General features: G+C 46.7%; 2 protein-coding genes across 2 annotated transcripts; both read left to right on the forward strand.

Moving 5' to 3' along the window:
- The first annotated feature begins 264 nt into the window (after window positions 1-264).
- LOC119165836 (uncharacterized) lies at window positions 265-15,406 on the forward strand. Its single transcript, XM_075871876.1, has 3 exons — window positions 265-305; window positions 3,019-3,084; window positions 15,024-15,406. The coding sequence occupies exons 1-3, from the start codon at window positions 294-296 to the stop codon at window positions 15,330-15,332; spliced, it is 387 nt and encodes a 128-aa protein (XP_075727991.1). The 5' UTR covers window positions 265-293; the 3' UTR covers window positions 15,333-15,406.
- Window positions 15,407-21,217: 5,811 nt separating this feature from the next.
- LOC119165838 (uncharacterized) lies at window positions 21,218-22,532 on the forward strand. Its single transcript, XM_075871877.1, has 2 exons — window positions 21,218-21,250; window positions 22,187-22,532. The coding sequence occupies exons 1-2, from the start codon at window positions 21,239-21,241 to the stop codon at window positions 22,451-22,453; spliced, it is 279 nt and encodes a 92-aa protein (XP_075727992.1). The 5' UTR covers window positions 21,218-21,238; the 3' UTR covers window positions 22,454-22,532.
- The last annotated feature ends 432 nt before the right edge of the window (window positions 22,533-22,964 follow it).

Here is a 22,964-nt window from a genome sequence, read left to right on the forward strand (position 1 = left end):
CGTTGTTTTCCTCGGAACACTTTTTTGACGTGCCTCGCTGTACAGAAGGTGCGGATTAAGTCAACCGTGCACTCAGCGCAGTTTTTTTTATCGCTTTGCTTTTCTGTTTACCTCTTTTCGCGTTTCCAACAAAACTGGTATCCTTTCGACGTGAGCCGTTATGTCCTATGGGTGACCTTTAATTCGTCACCGTGCCACGGTTGGTCCGTTTTAGAGGGTGGCCGACTATATAAACGCGCCGGATCGCTTTTCGAGAATCAGTGCTCCCCAAGCAACTCCGGCAGCAGTCCGATATGAAGACCATTGTGAGTAGTCCAGTGCTGGGTCTGCCTACGCTACATGGATACATGCGGTGTCACTCAGCGTCGTCTGCTTTTATGTCTTTTTTGTTACATATTTTTTATTCTTGTCAGCCATTTTCCATCGTGATTAGTTTGTATAGTGTAGTGCACTTTGCATTGCAATTATGCAGATATTCATTGTAGTTCCAAAAAAAATCTTCGAAGTACTGTTCGGTGACTTAGGTCTGAACGAAAGAAAAGGAAGCAGAGGAACGCCATTTGTTCTTAGGCTTAGAGACGTGATGTCAGCCAACAGTCACATAAACAAATACTAAGAAATCGGCGTCGTATTTGTTGAAAGTTCGAAATGACTGGTTGGAAAGTAGCGAAAGCTACAAAAAAGAAAACTCATTTCACCAACATACACAGCACTGGACGTGTGAAAATGCCCTGCTGATTGTGCTAAAGTAATAACTGTTGTCGTCTATTGTCTCATACATGTGGTTACCAGTAGAAAAAAACAACGACCGGAATGTTAGCCCGCTTCATTAATGACAGGATATGAAATTGTTAAGTTGGACATTCCTTTCCCTGAACTTATGCTACTTACATAGTTTAGACGGTAAAGCTTGCTGCCGAGAGATACTGGCCTGGAGTTGCTTGATAATTTCCAGCACGCAAGCGATGCACATAATTTAGGTACAGAATCTTTCTGGCCAGAAGCTACTTCCCACTTCCACAAAGCCTCGAGCAAACAAGCTCGATGGCAAGCCAATGAATTCTTAATAATCTGAGATATTTTGTTAGAATAGTTATATTTGTGCAAGGTTTATTATTTATATGTCTTAAGTAACAGCATACTGGATGAAAACTCGCATATTTTGGTTCTGAATCAACATTTCGATAACACTGCTTCCGTTGTTTAATTCCGACTTCCCTCCAGGAACCTTCAAGATGTTTTGTTCTTTCGCATCATGCATGCACCATTTTAACAGTGGCCTCCACACATCATTATCTACGAATTACGTCGTCCTTTGCGATATAAGGCAACGAATTTGGGCGTAAGTGAATCGCTGTGAGCAGTAGTCTGAAGACGTAGAGTTCTGAACAGCGATAACTGTTTTGATTTACCGAGACAAAATCGGTGTGCTTTAAACTACAATTCACTGCAAATGCATATACTACATGCACTCACATGAGTGACCTCATCGCTTTGTAAATGAAACCTTCTGGAAAGTCATGGATCAATTCTATGTATCCGTGAACTTTGTATGAATGCACTAGCCACAACGATGCATCAGCAGCAACACTCACTCGGCTACGGTTATTAGTTTTCAATGGCTAAGCCTATGTTTTCAATGGCTAAGTCAACCACTATACATAGCCTTCATTGATTACGAGAAGGCGTTCGATTCAGTAAAAATATCAGCAGTTATGCAAACACTGCGAAATCAGGGCGTCGATGAAGCATAAATAAAAAACCTGGAGGAAATATACAGGGGATTAACTGCTACCATAGTGCTTCATAAAGAAAGTAACAGAATACCAATCAAGAAGGGCGTAAGGCAGGCGGATACAATCTCACCAATGCTATTTACCGCGTGCTTACAGGAGGTTTTCAGAGGCCTAGGATGGGAACAGTTAGGGATAAGAGTTGATGGAGAGTACCTTAGTAACTTGTGCTTCGCCTATGACATTGCATTGCTAAGTAACTCAGGGGACGAATTGCAACTCATGATTATGGAGTTAGACAAGGAGAGCAGAAAGGTGGTTCTTAAAATTAATCTGCAGAAAACGGAAGTCATGCACAACAACCTCGGAAGGGAGCAGTGCTTCGAGATAGGTAATAGTGCACTTCAAGTTGTAAAAGACTATGTCTACTTAGGGCAGGTAATAACCGCAGAGCCGAACCACGAGATTGAAGTAACTAGAAGAATAAGAATGGGGTGGAGCACATTCGGCAAGCACTCCCAAATTATGACAGGTAGATTGACACTATCACTCAAGAGGAAGGTATATAACAGCTGTATCTTGCTGGTACTTAGCTACGGAGCAGAAACCTGGAGACTTACAAACAGGGTTCAGCTTAAGATGAGGACGACAGAGCGAGCAATGGAAAGGAAAATGGCAGGTGTAACCTTAAGAGACAAGAAGAGGACAGAGTGGATTAGGGAACAAACTGGGGTTGAAGACATCATAGTTGAAATCAAGAAGAGGAAATGGACATGGGCCGGGTATGTAGTGCGTAGACAGGATAACCGCTGGTCATTAAGGGTAACTGACTGGATTCGCAGAGAAGGAAAGCGGGTTAGGTCAGGTGGGCAGAGGAGATTAAGAAGCTTGCGGATAAAAATTGGCAGCAGCAAGTACAAGACCGAGTTAACTGGCTGAACATGGGAGAGTTCTTTGTCCTGCAGTAGACGTACTCAGGTTGCTGCTGCTGCTGCTCCTGCTGCTGCTGCTGATGATGATGTTGAAGTTTATATGTGATCGCACCTTTATTAAGACTTCTGGCATTCTAAAGAAAGAGGGAGAGCACCAGAAAAAAGACTGCGTGAGACTAAAAAATATATGCTAAGTAGAGCGTAGTGGTATTCGCATGTTGAGGACGTCACAAAAAGTCGGAAACAACTCGATAGCAGTTAGCAACAAAATAGCCTGCTAAACTTTGGAACCAGATAACGGTTAAAGTTTAACTACTTGAGAGACGAGCTTGTCGCTGTAATCATTTTTGCAGCTGTGCACCCTCGTCGTCCTGGTCGTGCTGGCTGTGGCCAATGCTGGCTACTACGGCTACGGCCACGGATACGGTCATGGATATGGCCATGGAGGATACAGCCACGCCATCACTCACCACTACGACAACCAGAGAGCACACTACGGATACGGTGGATACGGCCATGGCTATGGCGGATACGGTGGCTATGGTGGATACGGAGGCTACGGACACGGCTATGGAGGATATGGCGGCTATGGTGGCTACGGCCACGGCTACTACGGCTAGGCAATTGAACATCTGACCGAAAATCTGAACAACGGACGACATGGGCGAGCGCAATAAACAACTGGTCTTCACCATCTCATGATTGATTGTTTTTATTCGTTCATGGTTATACATCCAAAGAAAAGTGATGGCAGTTTAATTAGCTTATGTTAAGTTTCCCAAAGAAAGTGAACTTAGGCATATAACTTTCTATAAATTTCTATATTGAAAAATAGTGCTCGCTCAAAAAAGGTTGCAATATGAACTCACAACTGAGCACAACTTACCACTTATAACCAATAAGCATTATACATAACTGTGCACCGCTTTGTTACTCGTTTACATGTGTGAGTGGTCAATGTCACGGATGATTTGCAGTAACACCGAATGACCCCGCTTCTTCGCCCACTCATCATCATTCACTTCGTGGAGATGTGATTTTTTCAGGCAGTGCTGACAGCGCGAACATAAAGACAGGACGACGAAGGAACGCGCAGGGCCACGTGAGCGCTAACACCTGATTATTTCCTGCACTTGCCACATACATGGAGATCAGCCAAAAACAGGAAGGAAAAAGAGAATAGGTGGGCTTATCCGCTGAACATCTCATTGCTGTTCTTATCGCCAACAATCAAGATATTTGCTTGATAATACCACGGGTCTTTTTTGTCCCACGCTTTACGTTCACACTGTTCGTACCATCACGATTCACCAATATACCTCACGTTTTTAAGGCACCGTGCACCTGTTAGAAGAGGAATACGAAGACAAAAGGGCCAGCATGAGGCGTTCGAAGAGTCCATTTTAAGGCAAAGCAAATGCACTTGCTCGTTCCGGGCATTTGTCCTCGTTGAGCACAGCCAGGCTATCGCTATCTTGTTCTAGAAAAGCCCAACCCCAGCTTTTTTTGTTTTGGATCATGTACGCGATAGCTGTGACGAACACCGGTGGCGGTGGATGACATCGCTACTACAATCAGCTCTTGTTGTAAGCCCACAGTATCTTACGCTCTAAAAAACGACTATCTTGACCCATTTTCCTAGAGTCGTTCAGCATAATGCTGCATGACATTGCCACATTTCCGTCAGCATTCTGGAACCTGAAGACTTCGAAGGCGTCATTGAAGGCACTCAGCACCTGGTGGTCAATTGTGATATTTGTGTCTCAAGAGGAACCGCCGAGCTGCGGAGAGGCAATGCAACAGTTATGCTCACAAATTTTAGCAATGAGTACAAACCCTTGAACAAAAGCACGACGTTCACATACATCGGGGAATTTATGAAAACCACCAGTACTCTCGCTCTCACTCATTCTGTGGAACCTGCTCCGACGAACCAAGCCCCTCCCCCCGCTTTGACGCCAATCCGAGTCTTTGGAAACATAAGTAAAAACCGCTGAGGGCCCTTGTATTGAATTACAAGGATTCCTTTTCGTCGTCGTCGAAATTGCGGTAGACCGCAGTCGCGAAAAATCACATCATAGCGGTGGAGAGTGCACGTCCACTCCGTCAGATTCCGTACCGAGTTTCGACGTGAGAACGTTAGGCCGTAAAAATACAAATCGACGAAATCCTACGCGATGACACCATCCAGCCATCCGAGAGTCTGGGGGTTACCCCCGTGATGTTAGTGAAGAATAAGTATGGAACCCTTCGTCTCTGCGTCGATTATTTCCCCATGAACAAAATCACAGAAAACGACGCGTATCCTCTCCCACGTATAGACGAGGCACACGATCGGCTCCAGAATGTGAAGTACTCTTCGTCGATGGACATCCTGGGGCCATTATTAACGTCGACTTGCGGAGATAAGTTAGTCGTCATAGCTACTGAGCGCCTCACCCGCTATGCCAAAAAAGGGGGGGGGGAGAGATGAACAACAAGAAAGAAGGCAGGGAGGTTAACGAGGCACATGCCCGGTTTGCTACCCTACGCTGGGGAAATGGGAAGGGGGCATAAAGATGAGAGAGAGAGAGACGAAAGAGAAGAGAAAGAGAGAAATAAAGAAATATGATTGTCAGTCAATGGGCTGACGCGTATGCGGCGGTAGCACTACACAAAAGTTAAAGGTGGTCACGTAGGCCTGTAGTCCTCAAAAAGCACAAGACAGCCTTGACTGCTTTTTGAGCTGATGAAAGGTGAGAACGGTGTTCCAGTAGCATCTGCAAGAGAGTGGCCGATCGTCCAATTGTCGCAATACGTCCGAAAGCTTCTGTCTTTCAGAGGCAAATCGAGGGCAATGGTATATCAGATGGTCGATGTCTTCTTTGGCACAGAAGACGTCGCATTTCGCATTGTCGGTCTATCCGATGAGGGTTGTATATGCTTTTGTAAAGGCAACCCACAACCAAAGGCGACAAAGAAGCGAAGCTTCCCGCTGACGAAGTCCGGATGAAGGTCGAAGTTCCAGTCGAGGGTTTATTTGGTATAGTCTCGTATGTATTATGCTTGGGGTGCTCCACTCCAGCAGACACAGACTACGTGCCAGGTGACGAAGTTGCTTTGCAGCGTCAGTCCTTGACAAAGGAATCGGAAAGGTGTGCTCTTCTTGGTGCGATGTGCGAGCCGCGTTGTCTGCGGAATAATTGCCACTTATCCCATAATGGCCAGGTAGCCACTGAAACTTGACCTCGTGTCCTGTATCTGTGACATGGCGAAGAAGCTTGACAACCTCGTCAGTCAACTGTTCATGGCAACCTCGTCGAAGGACTGACTGCATGCTCTGTAGGGCCAGTTTAGAGTAGGAAAACACAGCCCATTTACTCGGTCTCTGGGATTTGATGTACTCTAGGGCCCCGCGCAAAGCCTGAAGTTCTGCCACCGTAGACGTAGTGACGTGCGACAGCTTGATTCGCAGAGTGATTCCTCTAACTGGAATCACCACCGCACCGCCAGAACCAGACGCTGTGGTTGAACCATCGGTGTATATGTGCACGTGGTTATTGTACATTTTGTGCAGTAGGTACAAGCTCGATTGTTTTAGGGCTGATGAAGGCAAATATGATTTTTTTCTGTACTTCTGGAATTGAAAGACGTACTTGTGGAAGTGTCAGGCACCACGGAGAATACACCAGTTTCTCAGCAGGCGTAAAACCTGACGTAAACGACGCACGATTTGCACAGACAATTGCATGAAATTTTGTGCGGGGCCTCTCAGAAGTGAGGGTTGCCAAGTGGTGGGAAGGATTGCTAGATTGTTGCCTTAGGTTTGACGCATCGTTTCAATGGTGATGTGCGTCATGATAGAGTAGTCCTGTGCAATGGCAATTGTTTCAGTTGTCGATGCGCAGCGGGGTAAACCAAGGAATATCCTAAGCGCCTGGGCTTGAATATTTTGGATTGTGCACAGGTTCGTTTTGCCAAAACAAGAGCCTTTCCCAAGGGCAGTGTGGCTGAGGTAGCCAAGTTCTTCGTTGAGAACATCTTCCTTCGACATGGCGCCCCAGAGGTTCTCATCAACGACAAAGGTAAGGCGTTTACTGCAGACCTGGCTCAGGCAGTCATGAGATACAGCCAGAAAAGCTACCACTGTACAACCATGCGCCGCCCACAAATCAATGGGCTGACCGAGCGTCTAAGGCCATCGCCGACATGCTGGTCATGTACGTCAACGTCGAACACAGGACGTGGGTCGCCATCCTTCCGTACGTGACCTTCGCATACAGCACGGCCATGCAGTAGACGACACAGATGACACCCCACAAGTTTGAATATGAAAGACACCCGGCAGCGACCCTCGACGCCATGCTTCCAAACCTAACTGACGAAGTCAACTTGGAGGTCATCATCTACCAATAGTGTGCTGAAGAAGCTCGACAACTCGCCTGTTTACGCATCGAGGATCAGTAGGCGACCAGAACGCAACTTGGAGGCGGTGACTCTTCGCTTTGGCACGATTCTCCTGGACAGCCTGTAGTTGGGTGACGCCCGAACTTCGACGAGCTCCGCCCACTTCATCTTATTGTGTAAACGGGAGCACAGCCAGGGCATATATGATAAAGAGATCAGTTCTCTGCATTTAGCGCAGGACTGTGGAAAGAAAGAATCAATGCAATTAATTGCCGTGGTGGTAAAATATGCTCGCGTCGGCAACAACCTGAGCGTGCCCGACTGATCGCTACTAAACTTGGAACTAGGAGGAGTGAAGGTCCTCCTTCTTAGTCTGTGAGGGCACGTGCGAGCCAGAGCTGCATATTGCATGTGTTAGTCAAGATTGGAAATAGCGAGATGACCTTTTTAATGACGATAGTCTTTCTTGGGAACCTTCAACGCAAAAATTTTGATCTGTCTGTCTGTGCGTTTGTCTGTCCATTCTTAACGACACCGGGCGCTTGAAACGGCCGACCCCATCCGCAGCTCCCACCAACGTTGCTCAAGGTTTAGCTTTCATGCTTGTGCAATTCTCAATTAAAAAGCAATTATTGCGCATGTGTGGGGCACCATAACAACACGTATATATTGTCACGACGCAGACACAGCAGGAGTTCGATATTGAAGAGCTCACTTTAATAAAAATGAAAGGCGCTCGTGAAGAGGACCGGGCAAGAGCTTCGTCTTCTTCTCTGGCTGTGCGAGCTCTCCTCTGCAGGTTGAATGCGGCATTTGCCTCCCTCCAGGAAGAGCATCGACCCGATGCTCGGCTACAGAATACGCGGTGTATGTAGTTGACGTATTACGCAACTGGCTCACTGTAATATGGCTTCATCCGCACAACGTGTACGATTTCAGATTTTTGAGCTCGCGAGGAACTGTCAGGGATGACCTCATAGTTCACGTCACTTAGGCGCCGTATAACATTGTAGGGACCAAAGTACTTCTTCAATAACTTTTCACAAAGGCCGCGTCGGCGAATAGGGCTCCAGACCCACACCTTCTCGCCTGGTTGATAAGTGACGTATCGGTGTCGCAGGTTATAACGTTGTGCGTCATAACTCTGCTGTCGGGCGATTCGCACGCGTGCTAGCTGCCGTGCCTCTTCAGCTCGTTGGGTAAAGGCTTGAACATCCGTGTCTGTATCCTCGCAGTCGTGCAGCAGCATGGCATCAAGCATTGTCGTCACTACACGGCCATAAAGAAGACTAAATGGCGTGCTCCGCGTAGTTTCCTGCTGCGCCGTATTATAAGCAAACGTCACGTATGGTAGAACGTCGTCCCAATTTTTATGATCGACGTCGATGTACATACTAAGCATATCAGCAATTGTCTTGTTGAGGCGTTCTGTTAAGCCGTTGGTTTGTGGGTGGTAGGAGGTAGTTTTTCGATGCGCTGTTCCACTCAACTCAAGCACTGACTTGAGGAGCATGGCCGTGAAAGCGGTACCTCTGTCTGTTAATATAATTCTAGGAGCACCATGCCTCAGAACGATATTTTAAATGAAAAATCGTGCCGCTTCTACTGCGGTTCCACTTGATAAAGCCTTTGTTTCTGCGTAGCGAGTAAGATAGTCCGTAGCGACAATTACCCACTTATTTCCAGTATGCGAAGTCGGAAATGGTCCAAGGAGATCCATTCCGATTTGTGCAAAAGGCATGGTGGGCACTTGAACTGGTTGCAACAATCCGGCTGGTTTTAAAGGTGGCGATTTTCGTCGTTGACAATCGAGACACGTGCGGACGTAATTCTTTACAGTGCTTGGAAGCTTCGGCCAGTAGTACTTTTGTTGGAATCTGGCCAATGTGCGCGTGTATCCGAGGTGGCCGGAGGTTGGCTCATCGTGGCAAGCGCTCAGGATCTCATCGCGAATGGATGTCGGGACGACAAGTAAGTGGGCATTTCCGCTGGGGGCAAAGTTCTTCTTGTATAGGACACCACTGCGCAAGCAGAATGATGGCAGGCTCCTTGCAAATATCTTGGGAACGCTTGTAGACTGGCCGTTAAGAAAATTAATAAGAGGGAGCCACTCACTGTCTTCTTTCTGCTTAGACGAAATGGTGACCGTGTCGACCACTCCTAAAAATGCCATGTCATCGTCCTCTGAGACATCATCTTGCTTTATAGGCGACCTGGATAAGCAATCAGCATCAGAGTGCTGTCGTCCCGACTTATAGACGACCGTCATATCGAATTCTTGTAGGCGTAAGCTCCAGCGCGCTAGCCGACCAGATGGGTCCTTCAAGTTGGTCAGCCAGCAAAGAGAGTGGTGGTCGCTGACTACGTGGAAGGGACGGCCGTAGAGGTATGGGCGAAACTTCAGAACTGCCCATACTACAGCAAGACATTCCTTTTCCGTTGTGGAATAATGGGACTCGGCACGGGAAAGCGTCCTACTTGCATATGCAATCACTCTCTCGGCTGAGTCTTGCCACTGGACGAGTACAGCGCCTAAACCTACGTTGCTGGCATCAGTGTGGATCATGGTTGGAGCGTCCTCGTCAAAGTGAGCAAGCACAGGGAGTGTCTGCAGGCGCTGTCGTAGACCGTCAAATGCTGCTTGTTCCTCTTCGCCCCATAAAAACGGAACATCGTCTCTCGTTATGCGTGTTAAGGGCGACGCTATGTGCGAGATATTGGCGATAAATCTGCGGTAGTAGGCGCAAAGGCCAAGAAAACGTCTTATGGCCTTCTTTTCTGTTGGCACCGGAAATTTTCGGACGGCGTTGATCTTGTCGGGGTCCGGATAAACACCTTCATGGCTCACCACATGTCCTAAGAATCGGAGTTCCTTGAAACCGAAATGACATTTCTCAGGTTTCAGCGATAAGCCAGCGGACCGTATTGCTCGAAATACTAATAGCAGCCGTCTTAGATGTTCCTCGAATGTTGGTGAGAAAACAATGACGTCGTCGAGGTATACCAGACACGTCTGCCACTTAAGGCCTGATAGGACGGTATCCATCAGTCTCTGAAATGTTGCTGGGGCTGAGTACAATCCGAAGGGCAAGACTTTACACTCGTAAAGCCCGTCAGGCGTAACAAAAGCAGTCTTTTCTCTGTCCCGCTCATCGACCTCGATTTGCCAATAACCGCTTTTCAGGTCCATCGACGAGAAGAAGCGTGCATGCCTCAGCCTGTCAAGTGAATCGTCAATACGCGGTAGTGGGTATACGTCTTTCTTTGTCACGCGGTTCAGCTTGCGGTAGTCCACACAGAAGCGTAAGCTGCCGTCTTTCTTCTTAACTAGCACTACCGGTGATGCCCAAGGGCTTTTTGACGGCTGAATGATGTCATCATTGAGCATTTTCTGGACTTGTTCTTGGATTGCTTCGCGTTCTTTCGGTGCCACGCGGTATGGGTTTTGTCGAATTGGTCTTGCCGTCTCTTCCGTTATAATTCGGTGCTTTGTCAGTGGCGTTTGATTTACTTTCGAGGTCGACGAAAAACAATCTTCAAACTGGCCGAGAATATCTAGAAGACTCTGCCTCTGCGCTGGCGATAAATCTGTGCTCACGTCGACAGGCAGTGGTGTTGAAGCGGCCGGCGTCTCTGCCTGTTGTACTGCGAAGCACTCGCGGAATTCTACAATTTCTTCGAAGTATGCAACTGTGGTACCCTCTGCAATGTGTCGACGCTCGTTGCTGAAGTTTGTCAACAGGACCTCTGCTTGCCCAGACACTACACTGACGAGACTTCTGGCAATAGCGATTCCTCGAGAGAGTAAAAGCGTCGATATTTGTTCCGCGACACCTTCTCCCCTATGCTGCGTGTTACACGTGACGGAGACGAGGCGGCATGACAACGGTGGCAAGGTCACGTCGTCAATCACGCGCATGGGCTTGCGCTGCAGCGCTGCGCTATGGTCCGCTGAGAAGGTCAGTACACCGTCCGGTATATTTATAATGGCATCATACTCCCGCAGGAAATCCATACCCAAGATGGCCTGTTTACAGCACTCAGAAAGAATAATGAAGGTTGCCACGAATGATGAATCCCCGATCTTGATTCGTGTGGTGCACTTTTCGGTAGGTGTCAGCAGCTGGCCTCCGGCTCCTCGAATTTGCGGCCCCGTCCATTCCATTTTTACCTTCTTGAGTTGGTCGGCCAGATTCGCACTCATTATTGAAAAGTCCGCACCAGTGTCGACCAGTGCGGTCACGTCGTGACCGTCAATTGAAAGTGTAATGTCGGCGGTGACAATCTCGTCTTTCGTCGGTTCATTCGAAATGTGTGGCACTTCATGCGGCGGCAATGGGGGATTTTCAAATCTTCGGTAATTCGCAACCTTCCCCCCTAAGGTCGCTGCTTTTAGTTTCCCCGGCGTGGACTGGGAGACCTTCCTCTCGCCCTGTCCGTGGTGCTACCTCTATTAGATCGGGGAAAATGACCTGGGGAGGGCGAGCGTGACCGGAACCCAGGAGAAACGTCTCGCGGGATCGTCGCGCTCGTTTCAACGTTGCGTCTTCCGTCGAAATAGCGCCGAGGGGTAGCGGACGGAAATCCTTGATACCCGGCACCTCCACCAGTGTCACGACGCAGACACAGCAGGAGTTCGATATAGAAGAGCTCACTTTAATTAAAAATGAAAGGCGCTCGTAAAGAGGACCGGGCAAGAGCTTCGTCTTCTTCTCTGGCTGTGCGAGCTCTCCTCTGCAGGTTGAATGCGGCAATATTCTGCATGTGCGTCTTTTACTAGAAAAGGCATATACAAGTGATTTTAAGGAGCGTAGCGCTTATTACACTGCGCGGACCATGCAACGGTTGGACGAAAAGGCGAGTGTTTCCAACGCTTTGCTAAGAAGTGTGGCAGCTTGGGCTAGTTGGTATGGCAGCGTGATAGTTATAGCACGAGAACAAAACGACGACAAAGAGACAAGAAGGACACGAAGGACATGAAGGACACGTGTTCCTCGTGTCCTTCTTGTCTCTGTGTCGTCGTTTTGTTCTCGCGCTTTAACTAGCGCTTTGCTAAGACGAGACAGTGGTGACACCTACCGGTCACCTTGCGTTCTATACCTTATCGCCTCTGAGACGGGCGCGCACACTAGTCCCCGAGCCACGCGCTTCATTTTCCAAGAAAACTGACAGATGGCGCTCATGTCTCACGTGTGACGTGACGATGCGCTCGTTCACCTCCACTGTAACGCAGCGCCTCCAGAATACCAATCACCGATTTTCATGCGCAGAACATCAAATAAATGTTTTGTTCACTCTCTCCACACGCAACATTATCGTCTTTCGACGACATTTACAGATTAACATGCAGATACGGGGCCATTTTTTTTTCATACGAAGAATGATAAGGAATAATTGCTCTAGAGAAGGATGTGCAGGAGCTTTTATTTTTCCAAAGCTTGTAGGTTCATTACCGATTCTGCATCTGTGACACTAAATATGTGCTAACGTTTTCCTTGATTGAAGTGGACTGCTGTGATTTGGAGAATCTGAAGTTTGTTCGAATGTGTACAGCTGAGTGAACTTCCAAATAAGGGTGATATAAGCTGTTTTGGGTGTGAACTCAAGTACTGTAGGCAAGAAGTCTTGTTAGATTTGTTAGAGGGACACTTTTCTCCCCCTCTGAAGTGTAAACTTTATGCTGCTTTATTCATGGTATAGGCGGTGGTGCATCGCATTCTGTTCGGGGCGCCTGCGGACAGATTTCGAGATCATGCCCTGTCGTGGCACGAGAAGGACGAAGGGCAACGCGTTTGCTTTTCGATGCCGAAATCTTATACTCGCGGTCTGTTAAAGCGTACAAAAGATTGTTCCCCACTTGTTTCCGTGCACTATTATTTCTCTGTGTTTACGTTCTATCGAGATCTGTGCGTGTTTGCGTGACAGAATGACAACTAAGCACATATAATTTATAACTTACATAAACTGACACTGTCAGTAGGAACTGAACGCCTAAGTTAGATTTTATAGCAGTTCTCATTAGCGAGCATTTAAAATCATAAAAGATGTAAACAGTAAAGCAGCACTTGTTATATACAACAAAGTTTATCATTTCCGAAAGAGAACAGAGACAAAACTTTCTTACAGTCCTACTCTGAGAAAAATGTCTTTTCACAATATTGGAATGTGCATTCGATACCACTCTACCTGCTCATCGTGTCAGTGAAAACTGATAATTGGTGCTTTAAGTTTTTCGCCGCTCATGAGGGCAAATGAGACAAAACGAAGACGCACACTCGATGATGGAAGGTCACGTGCTTTCATGAACGTACAAAGCTGACTGCGCGGAAGGCTATAAGAGTGTTCCTACAGCGTCACACATAATTTTTTTTCATAACAAAAGCATAATCCGGCAATAGATAAATCGGCAAAGCATTCATTAACCACTTTTTAGGCGACCAATTTCACAGCGATATATGTTACGAGATCACAACAATGGTCGCGTGGGACGCCGTAGCTGTACGCAGCCCTCGGTACCAATGGTGTCCGTAACTACATTTACATTAAATGAGTAAAAAACACCTAACTAAATAAAAATACCCAAGATAAACGGGATTCCAACCCGAGTCCCTTGCGTGCCAGCCCAGCACTGCGATCCAGGCAAAAAAAGGCCCACAGGTTTGGCCAGTACGGCAACAATTTGAGTGTCTCGTTGTTTTCCTCGGAACGCTTTCTTGACGTGCCTCGCTGTGTGGAAGGTGCGGGTTAAGCCAACCGTGCGCTCGGCATAGTTTTTTTGTCGCTTTGCTTTTTTGTTTACCTCTTTTCGCGTCTCCAATAAAACTGGTATCCTTTCGAAATGCGCCGATATATCCAATGAGTGACCTTTAGTTCGTCACCGTGCCGTGGTTGGTTCGCTTTAGCGGGTGGCCGACAATATAAATGCTCCGGATCGCTTTTCGAGAATCAGTGCTCTCCAAAGCAACTCCAGCAGCAGACCGATATGAAGACCATCGTGAGTAATCCAGCGCTGGGTCTGCCTACGCTACATGGATACATGCGGAGCGGCTGAGCGTCGTCTAGTTTCATTTTTTTTGTTGGATTTCTCGATTATTGTCGGTAGTTTTCCATCGTGATCTGTTTGGATGGTGAAGTGAATTTTGCGCTACAATGATGGAGATATTTATTGCACTTCAAAAAGAAATCTTCGAAGTACTGTTCGGCTACGTAGGCCGGAACGTGGGAAAAGGAAGCAGAGGGACGCCATTTGTTGTGAGGCTATGAATAATGCAATGAATTAGCGCGTAAGTGAACCGTTCTGACCGGTGGCCCGCGTTATGCGCAACTACTTTGATTAAACGCGTGTGCTGTTTTCTTGTATCGAATACTCGGTCAGAAGGCAAACGCTTTCATGAGTACATACTGAAGACGTAGTCTTGTGAAGAGCGATAACTGTTTTGGTTACCGGAGACGAAATCAGTGTGCTGGAAACTAAAATCACTGCAAATGCATATACAACGCGCACTCACATGAGTGGCCTCATCACTTCGTAAATGAAACCTTCTGGAAAGTCATGCATCAATTCTATGTATCAGCGAACTTCGTATGAATGCACTAGTTTCAACGATGCATCGGCAGCAACACTCACTCGGCTACAGTTATTAGTTTTCAATGGCTAAGTCTATGTGTGATCAGAGCTTCATTAAGGCTTCTGGCATTCTAAAAAAAGGAAGGGGAGCACCAGAAAAACGACTGAGTGGGCCTCAAGAATATATGCTAAGCAGAGTGTAGTGGTGTTAACATGCTGATGACGACACTCGAAGTCAGAAGCAACTCAATAGCAGTTAGCAACAAAATATGGGGCTTAGCTTTGGAGCAAGACAACGTTTAAGGCGTTGCCACTTGAGACTCGCGCTTGTTGCCATCACCATTTTCGCAGCTGTGCACCCTCGTCGTCCTATTCGTGCTGGCTGCTGCCAACGCTGGCTACTATGGCTACGGCCACGGCTACGGTCATGGATACGGCCACGGAGGATACAGCCATGCCATCACTCACCACTATGACAACCAAAGAGCACACTACGGATATGGTGGATACGGCCACGGCTATGGTGGATACGGCGGCTATGGTGGATATGGAGGCTACGGACACGGCTATGGAGGATATGGCGGCTATGGCGGCTATGGTGGCTACGGCCACGGCTATGGAGGATATGGCGGCTATGGCGGCTATGGTGGCTACGGACACGGCTATGGAGGATATGGCGGCTATGGTGGCTACGGCTACGGCTACTATGGCTAGGCAACTGAACATCTGACCGAAAATCTGAACAAGGGATGACGTGGGCGAGCGCAATAAACAACTGGTCTTCACCATCTCATGCTTGTTCGTTTTTATTCATTCGGGATTATGCATTCCCGGAAAAGTGGTTGATATTTAATTAACTTATGCTAAGCGTGCGTTAATTAGATTATGATAAAGAAAATGATCTCTGGCATAGAATTTTATACAAATTATCGCTATGTGGATGAATCGGATCAAAATTATTTCTGACAATGCGCTACAAAACATACCAGAGAAAACGCAGGACAAGTGCAGTTCCATCGCTTGTCCACTGTTTTCTCAGGTGTGTTTTGTTGTGCGCTGCGCAATAATATAAAAATTTACATTCAGGCGTAAAAATGATGTCACCACGCTTCTAAGTCCATTGTGTCGAAAGGTTTGGGTCAACACGTTTTTGAAGCCTTTTTTATTCGACACTGCTGCAAGGCATTTCAATAAATGTTTACGTGATGGTGACATCCCATAAAAGATTCTATACGACGTTGTTTTGTGCTAGACCGCATTCGCTGAAAAAATCCTAATCCCTCCCATTTTAATCGCTTGCACCTATAATGGATGTCAACTTCTTATGGATGAGCAAAATACGTTATCAGTTTATGTTGATCAATCCTTGCTGGTTTACCGTACAAGATTTCGATCATTTGAATTGCGCTTACTTAACATGTAAGTATTGATCGTTTAAACAACCATGCCGTTTCTCTGCGTTCTTCAAATGTTACTTCTAGCACTTTCCTGATGTGGAAAAGAAGGATAGTGATTTCGTGGGCCACCAGAAATCTTTTTCGGGAGGGCAGGGCTTCAATCATGTTTAATGTATGTTCGCTTGTGTGTTTGTATCTGTGCGTGTATATATACGCAAAGAAAATAGATAAATTTTGGAAAGTTTTAGCCCCCCACCTCCGCCCATTGACTATGGCCTTATAATGCTCAAGTTCTATAGAAGGTCACGTTGTTAATAATAAAAAAATAGTGCTCGCTCAAGGAAGGTTGCGATATGAACTCACAACTGAACAAAACATACCACTTATAACCAATAAGCATTGTACATAACTGCACACCGCTTTGTTGCTCGTCTACATGCGCGAGTGGTCAATGTCACGGATGATTTACAATAACACCGAATGACCGTGCTTCTTCGCCCACTCATCATCATTCACTTCGTGGAGATGTCGTGATTTTTTCAGTTAGTGCTGACAGCGCAAACATAAAGACAGGACGACGAAGGAAAACATACGGCAACGTGAGCGCACACTATAGCGTGATTAATTCCTGAATTTGCGACTTATAAATGTACACGGAGATCAGCCAGAAACCGGAAGGGAAAGGAGAGTAGGCGGGCATATCTGCAGAACATCTCATCCCTGTGTTGAACGCCAACGATCAAGATATTTGCTTGATAATGGCACGCGTCTTTTTTTCGTTCCACGCTTTACGTTCGCACTGTTCGTACCGTCAGGATTCACCAATTTACCCCATGTTTTTAAGGCACCTTTCACTTTTTATAACAGGAATACGAAGACAAAAGTGCCAGCATGAGGCGTTCGGAAAGTGCACTTTAAGGCAAAGCAGACGCACTTGCTCGTTGAGGCCATTTGTCCTCGATGAGCACAGCCAGGCTATCGCTCTCTTGTTCTAGTAAAGGCTAATCCATGCTTTTTTTGATCATGTATGCGATAGCTGTGACGAACACTGGTGACGGTGGATGACATCACCACTAAAATCCGTTCTTGTTGTAAGTTCACAGTATCTTACGCTCTAAAAATAACGACTATCTCAACCCTTTTTCTTAGATTTGTTCAGCATAATGCTGCACGACATTGCCACATTTCCGTCGTCATTACGGACCCAGGAGACTTCGGGGGCGTCGTTGAAGGTAGTGAGCACCTGGCGGTCAACCGCGATAATTGCGTCTCGAGAGGAACCGCCGAGCTGCGGAGAGGCACGCAACAGTTATGCTCACAAATTTTAGCAATGAGTACAAACCCTTGAAGAAAAGCATGACGTTCACATACATCGAGGAAATTATGAAAACCACCAGTACTGTCGCCTTCACTCATTCTGTGGAACCTGCTCCGACAAACCAAGCGCCTCCCTGAGCTTTGACGTCAATTCGAATCTTCAGAAACATAAGCGAAAACCGCTCAAGGCCCTCCTACTGAAATACAAGGATTGCTTTTAGTCGTTGTCAAAAATGCGGCTGACCGCAGTCACGAAAAGTCAAATCATAGCGGTGGAGAATGTGCGACCACTCCGTCAGCGTCAGTACCAAGTTTCGACTTGAGAACGTGAGGCCGTAAAAAGAGAAGTCGACAAAATCCTACGCGATGACACCACCCAGCCCTCCGAGAGTCCGTGGGCGACCCCTGTGGTGTTATTAAAAAAAAGGACGGAACCCTACGTATCTGCGTCGAATATTGCCGCGTGAACAAAATCACAAAAGGACGTGTATCCTCTCCCACGTATAGACGAGGCGCACGATCGGCTTCACAACGTGAAGTACTCTTCGTCGATGGACCTCCTGGGGAAATTACTAACGTCGACTTGCAAAGATAAGTTATTCGTCATAGCTACTGAGTGCCTCACCCGCTACGCCAAAACAAGAGCCTTTCCCAAAGGCAGTGCGGCTGAGGTAGCCAAGTTTTTCATTGAGAACATGGTCCTTCGACATGGCGCCCCAGAGGTTCTCATCACCGAAAGAGGTAAGGCGTTTACTGCAGACCTGGCCCAGGCAGTCATGAGTTACAGCCAGAGAAGCCACCGCTGTACAACCACGCACCGCCTAGAAATAGATGGGCTGACCGACCGTCTAAGACCATCGCCGACATGCTGGCCATGTACGTCGACGTCGAACACAAGACGTGGGTCGCCATCCTTCCGTACTGGACCTTCGCATAGAGCACGGCCGTGCAGGAGATGACGCAGATGACGCCCTACAAGTTCGGGTATGGAAAGAACCCGGCCGCGACCTTCAACGCCATGCTTCTAAACATCACTGACGAAGAAAACTTGGAGGTCACCAACTCCTAAAAGTGTGCTGAAGAAGCTCGTCAACTAGCCCGCCACGCATCGAGCATCAGCAGACGACCAGAACGCAATAGGAAGGAGGTGACTCTTCGCGTTGGCACGACCCTCCTGGACAGCCTGTAGTTGAGTGACGTCCGAAATTCGAAGAGCTCAGCCCACCTAATCTTATTGTGTACACGGGAGCCCATTTGAATTTTCGCTGCCAGAGCATATATAATAAAAAGAGCCGGTCTCTGCATTTAGTGCAGGACTGCGGAAAGAAAGGCTCAAGGCAATTAAGTGCCGTAATGATAAAATATGCTCGCGTCGGCCATAACCTGATCGTGCCTGACTGATCGCTACTAAACTTGGAACTAGGAGGACGGAAGGTGTTTCTTAGTCTGTGAGGGCACGCGTGAGCCTGAGCTGCATATTGCATGCGTTAGTCGAGATTGAAAATAGCGGTATGGCCTTTTTAAAGACGATAGTCTTTCTTGGGGACCTTCGACGCAAAAATTTTGGTCTGTCTGTCTGTCTGTCTGTCTGTCTGTCTGTCTGTCTGTCTGTCTGTCTGTCCATCTGTCTGTCTGTCTGTCTGTCTGTCTGTCTGTCTGTCTGTCTGTCTGTCTGTCTGTCTGTCTGTCTGTCTGTCTGTCTGTCTGTCTGTCTGTCTGTTCATTTGTCTGTTTGTCCACTCTTAATGACACCGGGTACTTGAAACGGCCGACCTCTTCCGCTTCGCCCACCAACGTTGCTCAAGAATGGGCGTTCATACTTGTGCAATTCTCAATTAGAAAGCAATTATTGCGCAAGTCTGGGGCAGCAAACAACATGTATTTATTCTGCATGTGCGTCTTTTACTAGAAAAGGCATACATAAGTAATGTTAGCACCGTAGGTCTTATCACGCTGCGCTGACTATGCAACGCTTGGACGAAAAGGCGAGTGCTTCAAACGCTTTGCTAAGACGAAATGGTGGTGGCACCTACCCGTTGCCTTGCGTTCTACACCTTATCACCTCTGAGGCGTTCGCGCACACCCGTCTCAGAGCCACGCGCTTCGATTTCCAAGAAAACTGCCAGATGGCGCTCATGTCTCATGTGTGACGGGACGATGTGCTCATTCGCCTCCACTCTAACGCAGCGCCTCCAGAATACCATTCACCAATTTCCATGCGCAGAACATAAAATAAATGTCTTGTTCACTCTCTCCAGACACAAGACTATCGTTTTTCGACGACATTTGCAGATTAACATACAGATATGGGGCCATTTTTTATATAAAATATGATAACGAAAAATTGCTCAAGAGAAGTATGTGCAGGAGCTTTTCTTTTTGCAATGCTTGTAGATTTATTACCGCTGCTCCATCTGTGACAGTAAATATGTGCTAACGTTTTTGTTGATTGAAGTGAGCTGCTGTTATTTAGAGAATCCGAAGTTTGTTTGAAAGATTACAGCTGAATTGTCTCCCAAATGAGGGTGATATAGGTTGTTTTGTGCGTGGACTCAAGTCCTGTAGACAAGAAGTCTGGTTATATTTGTTAGAGGGACTCTTTTCTCCCCCTCTGAACTGGCTGTAAACTTGATGCTGCTTTATTCATTGTATAGGCGGTGGTGCGCCGCCTTCTGTTGTGACACCTGCGGACAGATATCGAGATCATGCCCTGGCGTGGCACAAGAAGGACGAAGGGCAACGCGTTTGCTTTTCGATGCCGAAATCTTATACTCGCGGTGTGTTAAAGCGTACAAAAGATTGTTCCCCACTTGTTTCCGTGGACTATTATTTCTCTGTGCTTACGTTCTATCGAGATCTGTTCGTCTTTGCATCACAGAATGAAAACTAAGCATATATAATGTAAAACATACACTGACCGACACTGCCAGTAGGAACCTAACGTCTAAGTTACATTTTATAGCGGTTCTCATTAGTGAGCATTTAGAATCGCATTGCAATGAGTAAAGCAACAATTGTTGTGTGCAACAAAATTTCTCATTTCCGAAAGAGAACAGAGACAAAACTTTCTTACAGTCCTACTCTGAGGAAAAGGTCTTTTCACAATATTCGAATGTGGATTCGATACCACTCTACCTGCTCATCGTGTCAGTCAAAACTGAGAATGAGTGCTTTGAGTTTTTCGCCGCCTATGATGGCAAATGAGACAAAACGAAGTCGCACCCTCCATGATAGAAGATCGCGTGCTTTTATGAACGTAAAAAGCTAACTTCGCGGGAGGCGACAAGCGTGTTCTTACAGCTCACACATAGTTTTATTAGAACAAAAGCATAATCCGACAGTAGACAAATGGGCAAAGCATTCATTGACCCCTTTTTCGGCGGCCAATTTTACAGCGATTGATGTTACGAGATCACAAGGGTCGCATGCGGCGCTGTAGTTCTCCGCCGCCTTCGGTACCGCATCAAATGAGGAAAAAAACACCTGAAATGAAAAAAAAAACCAAATATACAGTGGGATTCGAACCCGGGTCCCCTGCGTGCCAGCCCGGCACTGCGATCCTGGCATAAGAGGCCCGCAGGTTTGGTCAGCACGGCAACAATTGTAGTGGCTCGTTGTTTTCCTCGGAACGCTTTCTTGACGTGCCTCGCTGTGCAGAAGGCGCGGGTTAAGCCAACCGTGCACTCGGTATAGTTTTTTTTGTCGCCTTGCTTTTTTGGTTAGCTCTTTTCGTGTCTCCAAGAAAACTGGTATCCTTTCTAAATTTGCTGGTATATTCTATGGGTGACCTTTAACTCATCACCGTGCCGCGGTTGGTTCGCTTTAGAGGGTGGCCGACTATATAAACGCACCGGATCGCTTTTCGAGAATTAGTGCTTTCCAAAGCAACTCCGGCAGCAGTCCGATATGAAGACCATTGTGAGTAGTCCGGCGCTGGGTCTGCCTACGCTACATGAATACATGCGGAAATTCTCAGCGTCGTCTACCTTCGCCTTTGTTTCCTTGGATTTGTCAATTTTTGTCGACTTTTTCCGTCATTATCAGTTTCGATGGTGAAGTGCACTTTGCACTAATATTATGGAGATTTTTATTACACTTAAAAAATCATCGAAGTACTTTTCGGCTACGTAGGCTGGAACATGGGAAAAGAAAGCAGAGGGACGCCATTTGTTGTGAGGCTATGAATAATGCAATGAATTAGCGCGTAAGTGAACCATTATGACCAGTGGCCCGCATTATGCGCAACTACTTTTGCTCGTACTAAACGCGTGCCCTGTTTTCTTCTATCGAATACTCGGTCAGAAGGCAAACGCTTTCATGAGTACATACTGAAGACGTAGTCTTGTGAAGGGCGATAACTGTTTTGGTTACCCGAGACGAAATCAGTGTGCTGAAAACTAAAATTCCCGGCAAATGCATATACAACGCGCACTCAGGTGAGTGGCTTCATCACTTCGTAAATAAAACCTTCAGGAAAGTCATGCATCAATTCTATGTATCATTGAACTTCGTATGAATGCACTAGCCACAACGATGCATCAGCAGTAACACTCACTCGGCTACAGTTATTAGTTTTTGAATGGCTAAGTCTATGAGTGATCGCATCTTTATTAAGACTCCTGGCATTCCAAAAAAAAAAAATAAGGAAGGAGAGCACCAGAAAAACGACTGAGTGAGCCTCAAGAATATATGCTAAGCAGAGCATCGTGGTGTTAACATGCTGATCACGTCACTAGAAATCGGAAGCGACAAGTAGCAGTTAGCAACCAAATATCGTGCTTAACTTTGGAGCAAGACAACGTTAAAAGCGTTGCCACTTGAGACTCGCGCTTTTTGCCATCACCATTTTCGCAGCTGTGCACCCTCGTCATCCTGGTCGTGCTGGCTGCTGCCAACGCTGGCTACTATGGCTACGGCCACGGCTACGGTCATGGATACGGCCACGGAGGATACAGCCACGCCATCACTCACCACTATGACAACCAAAGAGCACACTACGGATACGGTGGATACGGCCACGGCTATGGTGGATACGGCGGCTATGGTGGATACGGAGGCTACGGACACGGCTATGGAGGATATGGCGGCTATGGTGGCTACGGCCACGGCTACTATGGCTAGGCAACTGAACATCTGACCGAAAATCTGAGCAACGGATGACATGGGCGAGCGCAATAAACGACTGGTCTTCACCATCTCATGCTTGTTTGTTTTTATTCGTTCGGGATTATGCATTCCAAGAAAAGTGATTGCAATTTATTTAACTTATGTTAAGTTTGTGTTAATTAGATTATGATAAACAGAATGATCTTTGGCATAGAATTTTATACAAATTATCGTTGTGTGGGTGAATCAGATCAAAATTATTTCTGACAGTGCGCAACAAAACATACCAGAGAGAACGCAGGACAAGTGCAGTTCCATCGCTTGTCCACTATTTTCTCTGATGTGTTTTGTTGTGCGCTGCGCAAGAGTAGAAAAATTTACATTCAGGCGTAAAAATGATGTTCCCACGCGTATAAGTTCATTTTGTCGAAAGGTTTGGATCAACACGTTTTCGAAAGCCGTTTTTTATTCGACACTGCTGCAAAGCATTTCAATAAATGTTTACCTGATTGTGAATTTCCATAAA

Source organism: Rhipicephalus microplus, chromosome 8 (assembly GCF_043290135.1).
Source record: "Rhipicephalus microplus isolate Deutch F79 chromosome 8, USDA_Rmic, whole genome shotgun sequence".
Taxonomy (NCBI): Eukaryota; Metazoa; Arthropoda; class Arachnida; order Ixodida; family Ixodidae; genus Rhipicephalus; species Rhipicephalus microplus.